The sequence below is a fragment of the Colletotrichum tamarilloi genome (assembly GCF_030869305.1).
Source record: "Colletotrichum tamarilloi strain Tom-12 chromosome Unknown Scaffold_129.1, whole genome shotgun sequence".
Classification (NCBI taxonomy): Eukaryota; Fungi; Ascomycota; class Sordariomycetes; order Glomerellales; family Glomerellaceae; genus Colletotrichum; species Colletotrichum tamarilloi.
In genome coordinates this window covers 32,880-51,027 of record NW_026849512.1, presented here as the reverse complement: position 1 = coordinate 51,027, position 18,148 = coordinate 32,880, and the positions used below count along the sequence as shown (strand labels likewise).

General features: G+C 52.9%; 5 protein-coding genes across 5 annotated transcripts; 4 read left to right on the top strand and 1 right to left on the bottom strand.

Annotated features, from left to right (window-relative positions):
• Positions 1 to 587: 587 nt before the first annotated feature.
• CTAM01_14648 (cutinase transcription factor 1 beta) lies at positions 588 to 3,658 on the top strand (the record flags this gene model as incomplete). The annotated part of the gene is made up of 8 exons (XM_060530647.1): positions 588 to 907; positions 984 to 1,432; positions 1,512 to 1,816; positions 1,878 to 1,958; positions 2,014 to 2,615; positions 2,677 to 2,859; positions 2,920 to 3,285; positions 3,505 to 3,658. The coding sequence occupies 8 exons, from the start codon at positions 588 to 590 to the stop codon at positions 3,656 to 3,658; spliced, it is 2,460 nt and encodes an 819-aa protein (XP_060374785.1).
• Positions 3,659 to 4,269: 611 nt separating this feature from the next.
• CTAM01_14647 (uncharacterized protein) lies at positions 4,270 to 5,254 on the bottom strand (the record flags this gene model as incomplete). The annotated part of the gene is made up of 2 exons (XM_060530646.1): positions 4,270 to 4,864; positions 4,920 to 5,254. The coding sequence occupies 2 exons, from the start codon at positions 5,252 to 5,254 to the stop codon at positions 4,270 to 4,272; spliced, it is 930 nt and encodes a 309-aa protein (XP_060374784.1).
• A 922-nt stretch (positions 5,255 to 6,176) lies between these two features.
• CTAM01_14646 (uncharacterized protein) lies at positions 6,177 to 7,082 on the top strand (the record flags this gene model as incomplete). Its single annotated transcript, XM_060530645.1, has 2 exons — positions 6,177 to 6,299; positions 6,372 to 7,082. 2 exons carry the CDS (start codon positions 6,177 to 6,179, stop codon positions 7,080 to 7,082), a joined length of 834 nt encoding a protein of 277 aa, XP_060374783.1.
• A 1,887-nt stretch (positions 7,083 to 8,969) lies between these two features.
• Positions 8,970 to 12,394, top strand: CTAM01_14645 (cytochrome P450; the record flags this gene model as incomplete). Its single annotated transcript, XM_060530644.1, has 4 exons — positions 8,970 to 9,084; positions 9,172 to 9,290; positions 9,363 to 11,468; positions 11,522 to 12,394. 4 exons carry the CDS (start codon positions 8,970 to 8,972, stop codon positions 12,392 to 12,394), a joined length of 3,213 nt encoding a protein of 1,070 aa, XP_060374782.1.
• A 1,802-nt stretch (positions 12,395 to 14,196) lies between these two features.
• On the top strand, positions 14,197 to 17,839 carry CTAM01_14644 (male sterility protein; the record flags this gene model as incomplete). Its single annotated transcript, XM_060530643.1, has 6 exons — positions 14,197 to 14,523; positions 14,585 to 14,620; positions 14,685 to 15,372; positions 15,426 to 15,501; positions 15,555 to 16,039; positions 16,125 to 17,839. The coding sequence occupies 6 exons, from the start codon at positions 14,197 to 14,199 to the stop codon at positions 17,837 to 17,839; spliced, it is 3,327 nt and encodes a 1,108-aa protein (XP_060374781.1).
• Between the last annotated feature and the right edge of the window lie 309 nt (positions 17,840 to 18,148).

Below are 18,148 nucleotides of genomic sequence, written 5' to 3'. Positions count from 1 at the left end.
GATATGGTTATGGACATGGCTTACGGGTATAGAGGATAATTGAATAATGATATGACGTTTTGGACCACTCATCACTAGCCTGCTAAAGAAAATGACACTGTCGTGCGGCTTATGCTCTCTTGCTAACTCTACAACACAACTCGGCTTCTCTAAAGTGAGTACGAAACGCGATTGCACTAGGTTCAAGGACGCGACCAGGATGAACAAACGCCCTAACCGTTCCCGTAAAAGTCTTTGCCAAGGTCGCAACCGGCAGTTCAAAGTTGTCCTCGGACAATCTTAAACCCCCGCATTCTGCAGAACAAAATCAACAATGAGGGAGCGCATGAACACTGTGTGTGTAACTAAACAAACAACAAGTGGACAGCTCCGTTGACCCCGATTCTTCTCACATGCCACCTGCAATATTACCTAATCCACATCCTCGGTCGACTGACTAGCACAAGCACGTTCGTTCACTTACAGATGTTAAGCTGCTGTTGACCTCCCACCCATCAAGAGCATTCGTCCCCCACATAAGCTTGCCTTAGACAAGTAACTGGTTCCATTGAGAATGGGGAAAACCTAACCTTGATGAATTAGCATGCATGAAGGCCAAAGGGCAAAGGGGATTCTCACCTGATGATAACGATAACGTTTCTCACTCTACACCTTTAACTCCAGCGAAGGCTGCAAGCAAGGTACACAACATGTCTCTACAGCACAATGACTCTTTTGTCATGGCCACCACTACGGGTTCCTCCCCTCCCTCTGCAGCGGCAGTCCGAACCTTCAAGCGTGCCGCTGTAGCGTGCAAGGCTTGCAACCTGCGCAAGGTGAGATGCACAGTCACCTTATCTGGCCCTCCCTGCGCCAACTGCTCTGTGGACGGGATTACATGCGAGGTCCTTAGTCGTAAACGACGTCGGTGAGTCTTCTGGTCACCGGTCTCTATAATTTGCTGCCGTACGGGGCCATGTTGTTGAGTTGTCCTAATGAAACAGCAACTCGGATCAACTCCCCATGAACCCATCCCCCGGAGGAGGTGGGGAGAACACGTTAATCATCATCCCACAAAGAGCACAACCCAGAAGACGGCTTGTGGAACCCCAGACCCCGGGGCCATCGTCGGGTACCCAAGAGAATGAGGAGGCCGTCGAGTCGAGGGACGACCGGGTCACATCCGCGCCGCCCGAAGATCATCGGCGCACCACACCCCAAGTCAACGGTGGCCCGAGGTCGTCGACATCCCCATGCGCAGCCGAGACACGATCGGTTGGCGGTGGGCCATCCGCTCCAACCACTCGGCCTTACGATGCCGTGCGTGCTCTGCTTCCAGCCAAAGGTCACCGGCCACCGGATCCATCCGATGCCACTGAGGACAGCTCCGCGTATGCAGAGACGCTGGAAGGTGGTAAGAATCGCGAGGATGGCTGCGTCCCGTTCTACCCAGGTAAGCTGTCCTCTGTCTTGGTACCTTGATGCATCAAGCATAGCTTCGAGATGGTTTCTCTTGACATTCATTCATCTAGGAGATCAACGTGGCCCGGCCTTCTTGATCGATATCTGTGAACCCAATAGGTCATCCAAAGACAACCATTTCCTAGTGCCTATGCCATCCATCAAGGCCCTCTCGCCAGAAGATGTCAATTATCTCAGGATGAAGGGCGCCTTCGCGCTACCTCCGCCCCATATCCGCGAGGCGATGATCCGGTGCTACTTTCACTATGTGCACCCATTTGCACCGATCCTGGATACGAGCGAGTTTATCACCGAGTATGAAAAGGGAAGAAAAAGCCTGTTGCTGCTCTGGAGCATGTTCATCGCGGCCGCGAGTGTAGGTCAACGACACAAATGAGCTATCATTCATTGCTAGGCATAGCTGACATTTACCACAGTTTGTTGACGAAAGTCTCCTGACGGAAGATTTCTTTCCCTCGCGAAAGGCTTTGAAACGAGCCATGTACCAGAGAGCGAAAGTCGGCTCCCCTTCCGGTGTTCCGCCACCGCAAACAGGAGCTAATCATATTGCAGGCTATGTACGATGCAGATTACGAGAAAGACAAGGTGACACTCATCCAGTCCGTCTTCCTAATGGGCCACTGGTACACCAGCACAGACGACAGAGCCGGGCCCTGGCACTGGAACGGCATCGCCATCAGCCTCTCTCACACGATCGGTCTTCACCGCCTGCACATGCCCGCGAACCAACAGGCGTCTCAAGGCACGAAGCCGTTCTGGAGACGTCTCTGGTGGTCTCTCTACTCGCGAGAGGTGTGGCTTTCTCTGGGACTCGGCAGACCTATGCGGATAGCCCTTGATGACTTTGACACGTCTATGCCGGCTGCGAGCGACGCTGACGTCCTGACGCCCGAGGTCAAGGGCCAACTTGGTCAGAAGTATCTTCCTGAAGAGATGCAGTTTCTGTTCGATACCTGGCTGACTTTCATTGGCTTGAGTGTCACCCTTAGTAATGTTCTCGCGACGAACTATAGGGCCAAAGGGATGAAGCCGTCAAGGTTGGAGATTGAGCAAAGCGAAAATCAGATTCGTGGTTTTCAGTATCGGGTGCCTGAAGCAGGAAGTCACAGTCGAGTTGTCGCATCTCATATCTACCAGTTCAAGCTATACTTTGAGTAAGTGCCCACCGAATCGATCCGCGAGATTGAACGAGGGCGAGCATCTAACACAAGTCAGAACATCCATAATCGTACTCTATCGGCCTTTCATACTCGATACCCCGAGAGAGATCCCGGCAGCAGACCAAGGAAGTTGGAGGACGTTTGCATGCCAAAAGACGAGGACTGCTGCGTCCAACGCAAGCGCAGCGATGAACTCCATGATGGCAGAAGACCTGATCCGACTCTGCCACACCATCACGTACGAACCCCGACCTCTGCAATAATATCCTGGTCCCAGGTTCACTAACCAGCTTTCCAGAGTCATTGCCCTCGTCCCGCCAATGCAAATCCACCTCTTCGAATCAACTTCGTCAAAACAAATGGCGCGCCAGATGGGAAGACACAACCTCGCCCTCTGTATGGTCGCCATGGACGAGATGCGCAAGTCCTACATCTCGGCCGATGCATCATATAAGCTCTTCGAAACGGCCATCAACAAGGTAGATAACGCGCCGCCTCACGAGCAGCATCAGCCATCTCCGGCTGCTGCTGCCTTGACGCCGGATACGAGCGCGTTCGCGAGCTGGCCTGATGGTTATGGACTGGGCACCGCGGGCATCATATCGGACATGTGGAGTCCGCTGCCGAATGCATACGCTGATAATGCCTCTATATCGGGGACCCAGTGAGTCTTTTCATCTCGGGTTGAAAACTGTACATGTTCTGATTCTTTGGTAGTACCGATTCTTGGCTGGATATCCAGACTATGGACAGGCTATGGACGCTCGACGATTTCAGTCTGCCATGATTCAGTTCATTATCTCATTACAGGCGAAATTTTTACAATGTCAACCGTGAACACGAGCCGAAGTTGCACCATACGCACAATGAATGACACGTACAGCATCAGCTCAGCCTCTCGGGCCAAGAACTTCTCGAACAGACCGAAACCTAGTTTCAAGCAGCTTCGAATGCCCTTGTCTGGCCCTCTCATCCCGCCGGCCAACGTCACCCAAGGCACTCGAAACGCACGACCGGCTTTCGGCCAGATTCAATAGACTACTCTTATCGAAGGACCGATAAGCTCCCGGGCTGTGGGACTAGAAATGTTGAGGTGTCCGTAGGAAATCCGAGTCCCCGGGCAACGCGTCCGCCCCCCAAGCGGCGAGTCGCGATGAAATGTGCCCCACATCTTGCCGAGCCGAGGTCCCTCGGCACTTGGGCCGCTTTGGTAGAAGCACATGCAAGAGTCAAGACGGCTCTCAACAATCTCAAGTATCCGTACGGATATGAGAGATAACGAATCCTGTGTTATAATATGAGCTCGATGTTCGGAAACATGCCGAAATGAGCGAGTAGAGTATGAAGCGATAGTACAATAATTACGGAGTAAATCGGCCTTTAATTAAGCAAAGAACTTGACTATGAGAGCAGGATTTAATGGTTAAGCATTCATTGGGTGGTGGACCGTTGCTTGTCATAGCTACCAAATTCGTGGAATCATCACATGTATTCGAGACTCTTCCACGGCAAGGCAAAATGTGAAATCAGAGTAGTGATTAAGACGATATTACAAATGAGTCCCATTGTGATACGAACGAAATGGAAGTTACAATCTTCAATCTGACGTTCGTAGAAAGTTGAAACTAAGCCAGCGCGTGACATGCCTTCAGATCTTCGACCTAAGTATCTCCGGTTTCCACCAAGGATAGAATGAGAAATCACTCCTATCAAATTCCCCAGAAAACTCTGCCTGTCTTTTTTCCATGAAGCTTGTCAGACCTTCCACGTTGTCCTTGGACCCAAAGGACGTGATAAAAACCTTAGAGTCCAAGTCATGCGTCTCCTCCGGTGTACCAGGACAATACAGCATCATGTCCCTCATTAACTTGGTACTCATGATGGAAGTATTCTCAGCAACATCGGTAGCAAGCTCGATGGCATACCTTACAGTTTCGTCGGGAGTAGGAAGTAGCTTGGAAAATAGTCCGCTGACGAGGGGGTCAGAGGCTGTGTAAGTGCTTCCTGTTGTGACAATGTGATTCGCCTTTGAGAGACCGATGAATTTAGGGAGGTAAAAGGCACTGACGGACTCCATCGTCAAACCGCGTCGTGAAAAAGGCATGTTAATCTTCGCATCCTGCCAGGCAACTCGTATTGCGGCGGATAAGATTGACGTGGCTCCGAACCCTGCTGCGCCCCCGTTTATGGCGACGATGGTTGGCTTCGAACATTCTGAAATGGCCAGAGCTACACGTCCACCCCTACGGTGATATTGTTAATTGGTATCTCGTTTTGACGGTTGTGGGCACGACTCACGGGTCTTTCCACTGATTCAATGCATCTGGATTCTGTTTGATCTTCATTAGACCCCCTGGGCCCTCCGAAAGGTCCATTCCTGCACAAAAGGAATTCCCGGCGCCGGTCAGGACGATAGCTCTGACGCGGTCATCCCCGTCTATGATGTTGAACACAGAGACCAACTCTTCTAGAATGTTTCCGTTGACGGCATTGTGTCTCTCTGGGCGGTTCAGAGTCACGACGATAACTTTGGTGATGGTCGGAGCATCATGGGGTACGTGGCTGACGATGATGTCTTTGTAGTCCAGTGACGAGTACAGGTCTGGAACCCGAGGAACTGTTGCATGAGACATTGTGAGATGACCCGTCGTTGCTGTTCCTGATTCGGATAGCTCACAATTCAACGTTGCTACATGTAGGATCTGTTTCCGAAAGTGATCAACAATGACTCCGTGTCTTTAATACTCCAGCAACGAAGAAACACAGCTATTGATATGACAAATACATAAGGTTTGTGTAGCCAGCCCGATCTACTCAAACTCAGGCCGTAGTCCGAGAAGGCCTCGGTACATGCAGGTGATGAGAATGTTTTTATTCTCCAAGGAGGTTAAGCATCAATTGTGGTCCATCTGGGTAACTCCGCAGGCTCGTGAATCCTTCTAAACTATACTCATTCGCAATACGCTCTCAATTTGATGCAATCACCGCCGAATGATAAATGTTACTCTACTAAGAGTCTAGCTGAGCCATGTTGAACTCACAGAACGGGCTACTCCGTCTGATGCAAGTCAACCCTGAGCTCAAGGGCCCACATCCAGCCGAGGGCCGTTTGTCTCTCGACTCGAAGGGGCCATCTTTCCGTCAGAAGAACTTTCTGTATAAACCAAGAATCATCAATTTTCAACGCGGCTTTGGCATCTACTTTGGGCAATGACCCGTTGCCGTTCCTTGAGGCTCCCAGGCGGGGTGCATGTACTTGGTCTCACCGAGCACTCAGTTTGGTTGTCGATGGATGAAGCTCTCAACAACTAGCTAGAGGATATCCCAACAAACGTGGGTCGTTTTTCATATTTGAGAATAATGAAGAGATGGAAATGCCCAAGATGGAGCTTCACCTCAAAGTTATTTAATCGAGTCCAACGCCGAAAGGGGCGAACGAACAACCTCGCTGGAAATCGAGATCGGCAACATCCCAAACCCACTGAAGCAACGGGGTCTATTCAAGCCAGAATCTGTCGAAGTGCCTATATCCCTAGTCGCTACTAGTTGTAGACTATGGCGGGTCTTTGGAACGATTTGGTCTCTTGCGGACAGATGGCTTTGTCGCTTCTAAGCGTCAGATCATTCTTGATAGGATTGGCCCTCGCCAACATCAAGAACTGGCACTTTGTCTGGACCGTAAGTGGGAACAACGGACACCTCTGACCAAGCTTCCACGAAGAGTTCTCGTAGCTAAGTCACATCTTGCAGATCCGATTCCTACGCGCCTTTATCCGACGTCTAACAGACTCCGCGCCGCCGAAGCACCTAAGCTCACGATGCCTCTTCCTCCCAGCCATTTCCGCGACGCGATCGCCGCTGTTGGAATGTGATTACAACATGCACAAGTCCAACTCGACTTACTTCACAGACCTCGACATGTCTCGCGGCAACATCAGTCTGGTGCTCTTCCGGGAACCTTTCAACCCGTTCCCGGGACCTAAACACTTCATCATGATCCTCGGCGGCGCACAGTGCGTCTGGCGTAAGGAGATTGCGCCTTACGAAAAGTACGAGCTGTGGACGCGGGTGTTGTCGTGGGACGAGAAGTGGATATATCTCGTGTCACACTTTGTCGAAGCAGATGTATTCGTGCCGGGGGAGTACGCGATGCAACCAGGCCCGAGGGAAAAGAAGAACAAATACGGAGGAATTGAGGCTAAAGATCCTCAAAAGGCTGTCTTTGCATCGTCAATCGCTAGATACGTTTTTAAGAACGGTCGAAGAACGGTGCCTCCGGAACAGGCCTTGTCTAGATGTGGCTTGCTGCCGGCCGACGAAGCCAAGTCGGCCGAAGTGGAACGGCTTAGATTGAAATGGCTGCCCGTAGCCCAGCTCAAATCCGGCTGGGATTCCGTGCATGGTCTTTTCGAGCCTGGTGAGCTCGCTCTCGGCAGATACACCGACCTCTGGTGGCGATGAAGCAGATTTTCTCAGCTTCGCATTCAATCCAATAGCTTTAGACTTCGAGAAAGCCTTAGTTGCATTTAGAGCGGGAAGACAATTCCCTGCGAAAGGCAGCTGTAGCGCTGCGATTGTGAACTCTCGCGGAGACATCCATAGTTTGGGTTGTGGCTAAATGTCGATCGAGGAGGTTAATTCATGCAGAGTTTGCCCTATTATCGAACCACTCTCTGAATCATGCATAATCCCTCCAAAGAGCCCGAAAGCCTCAGCTCATATGGCGTAAACCACATTTTGAGACATATTGTCACCAGCACTTGAAATACAAAAACCTCGATTGGCTCTATCGTGATTCAACCAATTCTCCAGGCAACCCGACATCTAAAACTCCATCCTAGTCCCGCAGGAGTTGGGAGCTTGGGTCCAAAGGCCGGCGGTGAATTCGTGCTTACATCCCACTTCCTGGCCTGCATGGAACTAGCTTCGTGTACGTGTCAGCGCACCGGATCCTTTCCTAATCTGCGCCGCTGCAGTCCTAAACTCTCGTGCTCCAAGTTCGTACACTGACGCGCCAAGAGGGCGTCTCCCTGCGTCATGGTGTCTCTGTTCCCCGCAAACAGGCAAGCGAGAACGAACATACGAAAGGGAATGCAAGGTCGCATGGGGTTACGTTGGCAGTGGTGGAATTGACGATGAGTCGCTGACGGACGAGTACTTTTCTAGTGTTCCGTACAACGGGCAGCCGCTTTCAACGGAAACCTCACTGGACCCCGAGAGGACTCCATCATCAATGGCGGGCGCACGGCGTCATGTCCGCCGAACGAACCCGTTGACTGCCTTGACCCGGGGCGGGAGGGCAAAAAGCATCGGTTTGGCCGACGGAGCGGGATGGGGCAACTCGACGGCCGGCAAATGGGCTGCAAGAATTCGCCGTAATAACGGCGGCAGCTGTCCATTGCTGCGCCGTAGATGCACGCAGGTGACGGATCTCGGGACTAAACCACCCTGGCGGCCTTAGTCTTGGGATCCAATGGGTTGGGAGGTGGGTGGCGCCGTGGTAGCACACGGGTGGGTGCCGGTGGGCGGGCACGTTGGTTTCTGGTTAGATTCGCACTGGGAATGGTCTCACCAGTCGGTCTCTTCGGCACTGATTCTATGAGATCCGTCTAATCATTAAACGAAGTGCCTTCACGTTATCAGACAGTCTATAGAGTATTATGGACCAAAATCGCGGGACGAGGATGCCAAATCCGTCTCGTTGCATGGGGGGGGACGGGAGTGAAAAGAACCCCTGGCTTCACCGCCCACCAACAAATGCAACCCTCCAAGAGTCCATAGAGCCCCCCGACTCAGTGGCCAAGTGTCACTGCTTACTTTGCTGGCATTCCATAGGGCAGAGAACGCTTGAAGCAAGTCGGCGCGGAATTGGACTGGCGCCGAATGCCATGTTTCACTAGAGACGGGGACGGACGGGATGGCCGAGCTGGGCTACGAAGCTGGCTCGAATCCGCACGATTGCGTTCATCTCGACCATTGAGATGACCGGGATTGGCCCACCTGTCGCTCAACTTGCCGCGAGGGAAAAAAGTGGGAAAATGGGAAATCTTTTTTCGGCCATGATATCAGCGTTCATCCTCGTGCTCCACGCATGAGAATGGGACCGAGGCATAACGCTTGACAAGCTCGAGAGATTAGCCACATACATGAATTGGAGGGGCTCAGGCGATTCTCGAATTTGAATATTATCAGGCCGATATCCCCTCCTGTTGCTGGATTTTGTCTCACCACATAGAAGCATTCAAATCTCTCAGTTAGCTGACTGACCAACAACGCTCGAGGACCAAGACCACACCCTCGACACTCACAATATACGCATACGAATAGACAAACACATACATACACAACATGTCGGAAACAGTACCGATCCCAGAGCCCGGCGGACTGCCATTCCTCGGCAACCTCAACGAGATCGACTCTGAATTTCCCCTGGGATCTATGATGTCTCTTGCGGACCAGTATGGTGAGTGATGAACCCCCTGACTCATGCGAGCCAGACCCTCTTATCTTATCCATGGCGTGCAGCTGACAGTGACATGCGCCCCTGAAGGCGAGGTTTACCGATTGAGATTCCCAGGACGTTCAATTGTCCTGGTCTCGACACAGCAGCTCGTGAATGAAACTTGCGATGAGAAGCGGTTCAAGAAGTCCGTGAACTCGGCATTAAATGTGAGTTTGCCAAGCTAGACTCATATCATTAGTCTGTACATGTATACGGAGGTCATACTCATTCCCGAATAGCAAGTCAGAGCAGGCGTCCACGATGGACTCTTCACAGCGAAAATGGGCGAGGAGAACTGGGGCATCGCTCACCGCGTGCTCATGCCCGCCTTCGGCCCTCTTTCGATTCGCGGCATGTTCGATGAGATGCACGACATCGCTACCCAGCTGGCATTAAAATGGGCGCGATACGGCCCCGAATCGGCAATCATGGTGACGGACGATTTCACGCGATTGACGCTCGACACATTGGCCCTATGCTCAATGGGATACCGATTCAACAGCTACTACTCACCCGTTCTTCATCCCTTCATTGAGGCCATGGGCGACTTTTTGACCGAAGCCGGTAACAAGTCGCGTCGTCTCCCGCTCCCGGCCATGTTCTACAGCGCAAAGGACCAGAAGTTCCAGCAGGACATTGACACCCTCAGAACCACGGCCAGAGAAGTTCTCGAGTCAAGAAAGGAAGGGAAGAGCGATCGCCGGGATTTGCTCACGGCCATGCTCGAGGGAGTTGACCCGAAGACCGGCAAGAAGATGACGGACGAGAGTATCATGGATAACTTGATCACATTCCTCATCGCCGGTCACGAAACGACGTCAGGACTCTTGTCATTCGCTTTCTACCAGCTGCTGAAGCACCCCGAGGCGTACCGCAAGGCCCAGCAGGAGGTCGACGACGTTGTTGGAAAGGGACAGATCAAGGTCGACCACATGTCTAAGCTGCCCTACATCAACGGTGTGCTCCGCGAGACCCTGCGTGTCAACGCCACGATCCCCGTCTTCTCAGTTGAGGCCTTTGAAGATACCGTGCTTGGTGGCAAGTACCCCGTGGCCGCAGGCGAGACCATTGTCAACCTCCTTGCCAAATCCCAGCTCGATCCCCTAGTCTTCGGCGAGGACGCCAACGAGTTCAAGCCCGAGCGCATGATGGACGAGAACTTCAACCGCATCACCAAGGAGTTCCCCAACTGCTGGAAGCCGTTCGGCAACGGCATGAGAGGATGCATCGGTCGCCCCTTTGCCTGGCAAGAGGCCCTTTTGGTCATGGTCATGCTTCTCCAGAACTTCAACTTTGTGCTGGACCCCAACTACCACTTTGGCGTCAAGCAGACCCTTACCATCAAGCCCAAGGACATGCACATGCGCGCCATCCTTCGCGACAACCTCACTCCGACGACTCTGGAGCGCCGCCTGGCCGGTCTCGCTGAGCCCGAGAAGCCCGCCGAGCAGGCCAAGGCCAACGGAGCTGCCGCCGGCGCCGAGACGGGAATGCCTTTGACGATCCTCTACGGATCCAACAGCGGAACCTGCGAGGCTTTGGCGCAGCGCGTTGCCTCCGATGCCGCATCCCACGGCTTCCGCGCCACCAAGATCGACTGCCTGGACAGCGCCAACGGCAGCCTTCCTACTGATCAACCCGTTGTTATCATCACAGCGTCGTACGAGGGCCAGCCTCCCGATAATGCTGGCCACTTCGTGGCCTGGATCGAGGGACAGGACAAGGCCAAGTCCCCTCTCAAGGACGTCTCCTACGCCGTCTTTGGCTGCGGCCACAAGGATTGGGTTCAGACTTTCCACCGTGTTCCCAAGTTGGTCGACACTACCCTCGAGCAGCTCGGTGCGACTCGCTTGGCCGAAGTTGGTCTGACGGATGTATCGAGCGGCGAGGTCTTCACCAACTTTGAGTCATGGGAGGATGAGACTCTCTGGCCCTCATTGACCAACAAGTACAAGACAACTTCCTCTGCCGAGGATAGCAAGACCAAGGGACTGGGTGTTGTCATCAGCAACCCCAGAACCTCGACTCTGCGCCAGGACGTCAAGGAGGCCACCGTCACCAAGACCGCGACGCTCACCAAGGGTAGCGACCCCAAGAGCATCAAGAAGCATGTTGAGATCAAGCTCCCCGAGGACATGACCTACACTGCTGGCGACTATCTTGCCGTTCTGCCCATCAACCCCAAGGAGACTGTCTACCGTGCCATGCGTCGTTTCCACATCGCCCGTGATGCCCACCTTAGCATCAAGACTGACGGACCTACCTCTCTCCCTGTCGATACTTCCGTGCCCGCCAACGACCTCTTGAGCTCTTACGTTGAGCTTTCGCAGCCTGCTACTAGAAGAGTAAGAACCATCCTCTTTACGTACCGTGACCATCGATACTAACAATGTTGCAGAACATCCTTGTTCTCGCAGAGCACGCAAAGGACGAGGCCACCAAGACCGAGCTGAACCGCCTCTCAGGCGATGTCTACGCAGACGAGGTCAGCGGCAAGCGTGTCTCCGTCCTCGACCTCCTCGAGCGCCACCCCTCCATCGACCTGCCGATCGGCGTCTTCTTGTCCATGATGCCCCCGATGCGCGTCAGACAGTACTCCATCTCCTCTTCACCGATGGCGTACCCAAACAACGTCACCCTGACCTTCTCCGTCCTCAACGAGCCCTCTCTCTCAGGTCAGGGCCCCTACATCGGCGTCGCCTCCTCCTACCTCGACTCCCTTGCCGAGGGCGACAGCCTCCACGTCTCCATCCGCCCATCCCACGCCGCCTTCAGCCTCCCCACCGATGCCGAGAACACGCCCATGGTCTGCGTCGCCGCCGGCACCGGTCTCGCTCCCTTCCGCGGCTTCATCCAGGAGCGCGCCACCATGCTCGCAGCGGGCCGCACCCTCGCGCCCGCGCTGCTCTTCTTCGGATGCCGTTCGCCCGAGGAGGACGATCTGTACCGTGACGAGTTTGACAAGTGGGAAGAGATGGGTGCCGTCTCTGTCCGGCGCGCGTTCAGTCGCGATTGCGATAAGAGTGAGGGATGCAAGCACGTGCAGGATCGCATGTGGCAGGATCGTGAGGAGCTCGTCGACTTGTGGAAGAAGGGTTCCAAGGCGTACGTTTGTGGCTCGCGTGGTGTGGCTGAGTCTGCCAAGGAGACAATGCTCAAGATCAAGGTTGAGATGGAGAAGGCCAGGGGTGTGGAGACGGACGAGGAGAGCATCAAGGAATGGTTCGAGGCGCTGAGGAATATCCGCTACGTGACGGATGTGTTTGATTAGACGGTGGAAAAGTCGACAGCTTATGGGATTTCATTACATCGTCATACTATAGAAGGGGATAGGAGTTGGGGGGCATTGGTTACAAGCATGTAATACCAGGTGGAACAAGCAAATTGATTACCTTGAATTCGTGGTTCAGCATTCCCTTGACCAACATGAGCCTCCACTGCATCAACAAGATTCGAGACCGAGATATCAAGGTACGTGAGTTTTCAATGATCTACCGCTTGCTCAACGTGATAGATGAACGCACAAACACGATCGGCCCATTCATTAAAAGCGAAAGCTGACAGTCTCATCAAGTAATTGGGGACCGGCGCCTCCCCGTTCACGGCGAGACGGAGCTCGCGCTCCACTTCCTCCGACGGACAGTCCAATGGAACCAATTTGACTTCGGCCACTGAAACTCAAACCAGATGCCGGAAGTCCGGACGCGGGAGAAGGACAAGCATTGCCGATGCGATTCGGCGCGACTAAAGAACGTTAACATGTGGACCGTGGGGGGCCTTAACAAGTGCCGATGCCGTCCTGCAGGTGTCCCCGGATTCCTAGACTTGGAGGTCCCATTTTCTGCGTATCATAAACGGTGTCTTGGCGTTAGATTTGTTGCTCCTTCGGGAGCCTGGGCCGAGTTTGGTATCTGGTTCCGGCGCTACATTTGACGTCCTTCGAGTTTGTAACAAATGAGCGAGATCTTTGCATGTTGCATTGCAGAAACTAGTGCTTTGGAAGCTTCAAAAGCTTCCATGAAGGTTTGTTCTCTTGTTTATCTACTTTGCGAGCTGCTGAAATTACTTACTTCACCGGCAATATTTTCTGGCCAACCTCTATGGCCTCTCGCGTCGATCGAAAGCTTCACTCTACACTGTCTGGCGTGAAGCTATGGCCAATATGTAGAGCTTCCCCGCACGAGAAAGATTAAATTGCCGAGGCGTCGGGGAGATCTTGAGCGAGTCAGTAGCTCAGACGAAACGTTGTTGTCTCTCATATTGCAAGCATATTGCAAGGTAGAGCTACATCGTTGATTTCTCTCAGGAAACTAGAAACGAGCCTTGACTTGATCGCATCCGAGAGCTTCGACGTCTTCCCCGAGCTCGAGAAGCGGCCATTCTGTGTGGAACGGGTTTTTAGATGGCGAGTGGTTCAATCTCAAGGCTGGCCTTTTCGAGGAATCATCCTACCGTCAGCTATGGCGTCCAGGATCGGCCCAAAGCTGGCCCAGGACAAAGCCTAGACAAGGAAGATGGCTTCCATCGCGCTCATTCGAAGTATAGATACTTCTCAGTCATATGGTCTATCGGGAATAATGTCGATGTTGTTGTTCATCGTCTCATATCCGGACAGCCATGCACTTGAGAAGAGCCATGGGCTGCCATCTCCTCGTTCACTCGTCCAAAAACTTGAGTACGTCACAATTCGGCGCCGAATGATCGAGGCTTTATGCGAAGACGGTCCCGAAAATATCATTCCCATCGGCTGCTTTATCCTGCCATCCACGCTGATAAGCGGCCGAAACGGAAAGTTAGACATACCCTCCGACCGAGGCTGCCGCTGGTGGAACTCTGTAACAACCGCAACTACGTTGTGTCCAGAACGCCGGAGAGGTCATCCCAACAGATAGACTCTTGCGGGTTTAAAGTCTCTTTGTTATCTCCCCCTCAAAATGCTTAGAAATACCACGATTCGTCACGTGTCGTCTTAACTTTCAGACTGCAGCCGAGGGATTGGAAACAGTATATGAGTGCGCTTTGGTCTCGTCGATTTCTGGAGTTCGGGAGTTGGTATGGTGCGTCTATGAAGCCATGCTCTACCCTTATTTATCATCATCGACGAAAATCACAATGGCCACAACTACCGTTCAAGTCACGGAGCCGAGGACTCTCTCCGTCTGTGGACAGCGGACTTTCCCGTCCATTATCGACGAGAGGGCTGCTTACGAGCCTAATCTGACGTGTTTCTCAACGCCATACACGTCGGAGCCCCGGGATGGGTGGAGAGTTGTCACCTACAGAGATTTTGCGAATGCTATCAACTACATCACGCACTTCCTTCTAGACAACTGCGGAGTTCCTGCGCCAAACACGTTTCCGACAATTGCCTACATTGGCCCAAATGATGCCAGATACTGCGTGCGTGGACGGCCAAAATCTTCTGTCTGATCTGCTGGACCCCTAGCTGACGCGATGGTAGATCATGACCGTTGCCTGCATCAAGGCAGGATACAAGGTCAGCTTCTCCTTGTACTACCTAGTTTGATATGTACACATTCTGCTGACACGATACCGACCAGGCCCTATTCGTGTCTCCTAGAAACCCTCTTGAGGCGCAGTTGAATCTGTTCAAGCTATCTGACTGCCGACTGGTGGTGCGTCCGCCATCACACCAGTCTGTTGTCGAATTCTGGGTAAAACACTGGGACATGAGGCAGATCGAGATCGAGCCTCTGCACGATATTCTCTCCAAGCCCCAAGTACCAAACGTACCATACACAAAAACTGCTGCAGAGGCAGAGTGGGATCCATTCCTTGTCCTCCACACCAGCGGTAGCACAGGTCTCCCAAAGCCTATTGTCACCAAGCATGGCTCCATCGCCTTGACGGATGCGCAGCACCAGTTCCCGGAATGGAATGGCACGATCCCCATCGCGCGGGCAATGGAGTCGCTGGCGGACGTACACTTCAGTCCCAGTGAGTACTATGAGTGCACCATCGATTACCATTCACGGAAGCTTACACGTTCAGTGCCATTATTCCACGCCGGAGGCGTCTATGGGTTCATTGGGACTGCGGTTCTCAGCAACAAGCCCATCATCTTCCCGTTCCCTGACCGCCCACTTACACCTGATCTTACCATCGAGATTCTCAAAGCGACGGGTGCGAAGAGCGCGGCGCTACCTCCATCTCTACTCGAGGAGATGGTCCATCGTCCAGAACAAATTGAGGTACTGAAGAAGCTTAACTTTGTTGGCTTCGGTGGAGGTACGTCCCCGTGAAGGACAGAAACTAGAGGTTGAGTACTTACAACGTGCTAGGTCCCCTCAACAAGGAGGCCGGTGACACTCTATATAGGAACGGTGTCAAGTTGCTCAACATTATTGGTGCTACTGAGTATGTGTCTTCGAATCTTTGAATCGCAAGAAGCATCACGCTGAGAATTTCAGGACTCTACCATTCTGCATCTATTATCAAAAGAACTCGGCACTGTGGCAGTACTTCATCTACAATGAGGAGCTTTCCGGTGTCGAGTTCCGAAAGGCCACGTCTGACGAGGACGTTTACGAGATGGTGATCACCAGAAAGTCGAAGCAGATCCAGATCCAGGGCATCTTCTACACGTTCCCCGATAGAGAGGAGTATGCCACGAGCGACTTATACAAGCCTCACCCGACACTGCCGCACCACTGGAAGTTTCACGGCCGTGCGGACAACATCATCAATCTTTCCAACGGGGAGAAGCTCAACCCCGTAAGAATGGAAGACATCATTGCCGGAAACCCCGCGGTGAAAGCTGCCCTCATAGTAGGAGCACAGAAGTTCCAGCCAGCTTTAATCGTAGAGCCCTTTGTGCAGCCAAAGACGGACGAAGAGATTGACGACTTGATTGACCGCATCATGCCGCAAGTTGCCGAGGCTAATGAGACAATTGGTAAGTCTCTCCACTACACCCAAACTAACGTCACTTACACCCATCCATCCTTAAAGAAAACGTAGCGCTGACACGGGAATAAAAGCTACGCACGGTCGGATCGTTCGGCACTTGATCACCGTGTCCAATCCCGAGAAGCCGTTCCTGATGGCGGACAAGGGCACCCTCAAGAGATCGGCGACAATCAAGCTTTACGCCGATGAGATCGAAGAGCTCTACGCTAATCCGAGAGAGGTTCCCCTCTCGAAGGTGCCGCGCCTCGATCTGAGCTCCCAGGCCGCGCTTAGCAAGTCCATCGAGAAGCTCCTCCGTGAGCACCTCGGCGTCCCCCACTTGGAGTCTGACACTGATTTCTTCGCTGCGGGCATGGACTCGTTGCAAATCATTGCTGCTGCACGTTTCATTACTGCCAGTCTGCGCGCTACGAATAAGCATTACAGTGATACGACTATTGAGGCCCGCGATATGTATACTCACGTTAGTCCTCACCAGCTTGCTGGTCACATTTTGCGATCTGGACAGGGCAAGGCCAATGGTAGTACTGCGAGTGAAAGCGAGAATCACCAAGCAATGGACAGGCTATACCAGAAGATTCGGCAGAACCTGATTCACGCCAAACCTGGACGCCCTGAACCAGCAAAGGAGCAGCAGACTGTCATTCTCACCGGATCCACCGGAAACATGGGATGCTACCTGCTCGATGAGTTGATTCGCAACCCACACGTCAAGAAGGTCATTTGCTTCAACAGGTCAATCGACGGTGGTGCCGGAAAGCAGGCCAACGCCATGAAAGAGCGTGGCCTAGCCAGCCCAGGAGAGAGCGGCAAGGTCGAATTCTTCCACACCAACTTGTCGCAACCCAACATGGGGTTGTCGCAAGAGGTCTACTCTCGCCTCCTTAAAGAGGCGGACCGCATCGTTCACAACGCTTGGGCTGTCAACTTCAACATGCCTCTCGATGCGTTTGAACCGCACATCAAGGGATGTCGCAACTTGGCTGACTTTGCTGCCACGGCGGAGAAGCGTGTCGTGCTGGTGTTCGTGTCGACCATTGGTACCACTAGCAAATGGGATGCAAGCCGTGGCCCGGTCCCGGAGAAGTCCCTGCGGGAATATGGTATCTCAGGTCTTGGATATGGCCAGAGTAAGCTGATCTCTAGCATGGTCCTCGAGGACGCCGCCCAAGTCGGAGACTTCCCTCTGGCTATCGTTCGTGTTGGTCAGATTGCTGGGCCCCTTGCTGATGGCGGCGCTTGGAGCCGCCAAGAGTGGCTGCCCTCCATTATCGCGAGCAGTCTTGTTCTCAAGGCGTTGCCGAGACACCTATCCGGTATGAACACGACCGCCTGGGTCCCGGTTGAGACAATGTCGAAAATGATCCTGGATATCGGCGGCCTGACTGAGGAGTCGAAAGACTACCACGAGGGATACTTCCACGGCAGCAACCCCTCCATCACAACATTTGAAAAGCTGGTCCCGGCTATCCAGCAATACTACGGAAGGAATCAACTTCCTGACCTCATTCCCTTCAAGGAATGGGTAGAGAGATTGGAAGCAAGTCGTACTGTACCCGGAGCGCTTGGCGCTGATCGAAACCCAGGCTTAAAGCTGGTCGACTTCTATCGAGGCGCTGCTTCTGCGGGAGAAAATATACCGAACACGAGGACACACGATACTACGAGAACTGTAGCTTGCAGTCCTGCGCTCCGCTCGGTTGGACCTGTGACGCCGGAGTTGATGGCTCATTGGTGTAGACAGTGGAAATTTGAGAGCCCTTCGGCTCGTGTCGGTCGTTTGTAGAGGCCTAGATCTTGGCTTAGAAATGTATTGTACAAATTGAATACAAGTTATCAAGAACAAAATCTCGTTCAAAACATGTGCCAAACCTTTGATCAAGCCATCGCAACGTACAGCGCTACGAGGCGTACGAATGCAATGGCAAGCGTCTGTGCCTAATAAGACGGGGTTAGTATCTCTCAAGATCGAATCGAGGTATCATGCCATCCTGAGGGAGACGAAGGTTGAACATGTACTATATTTAGCACACAGGACTGCGAAGTAGTAGTAACGATGATTAGCATGAATGTTATTTCTATCTATGATGCTCCT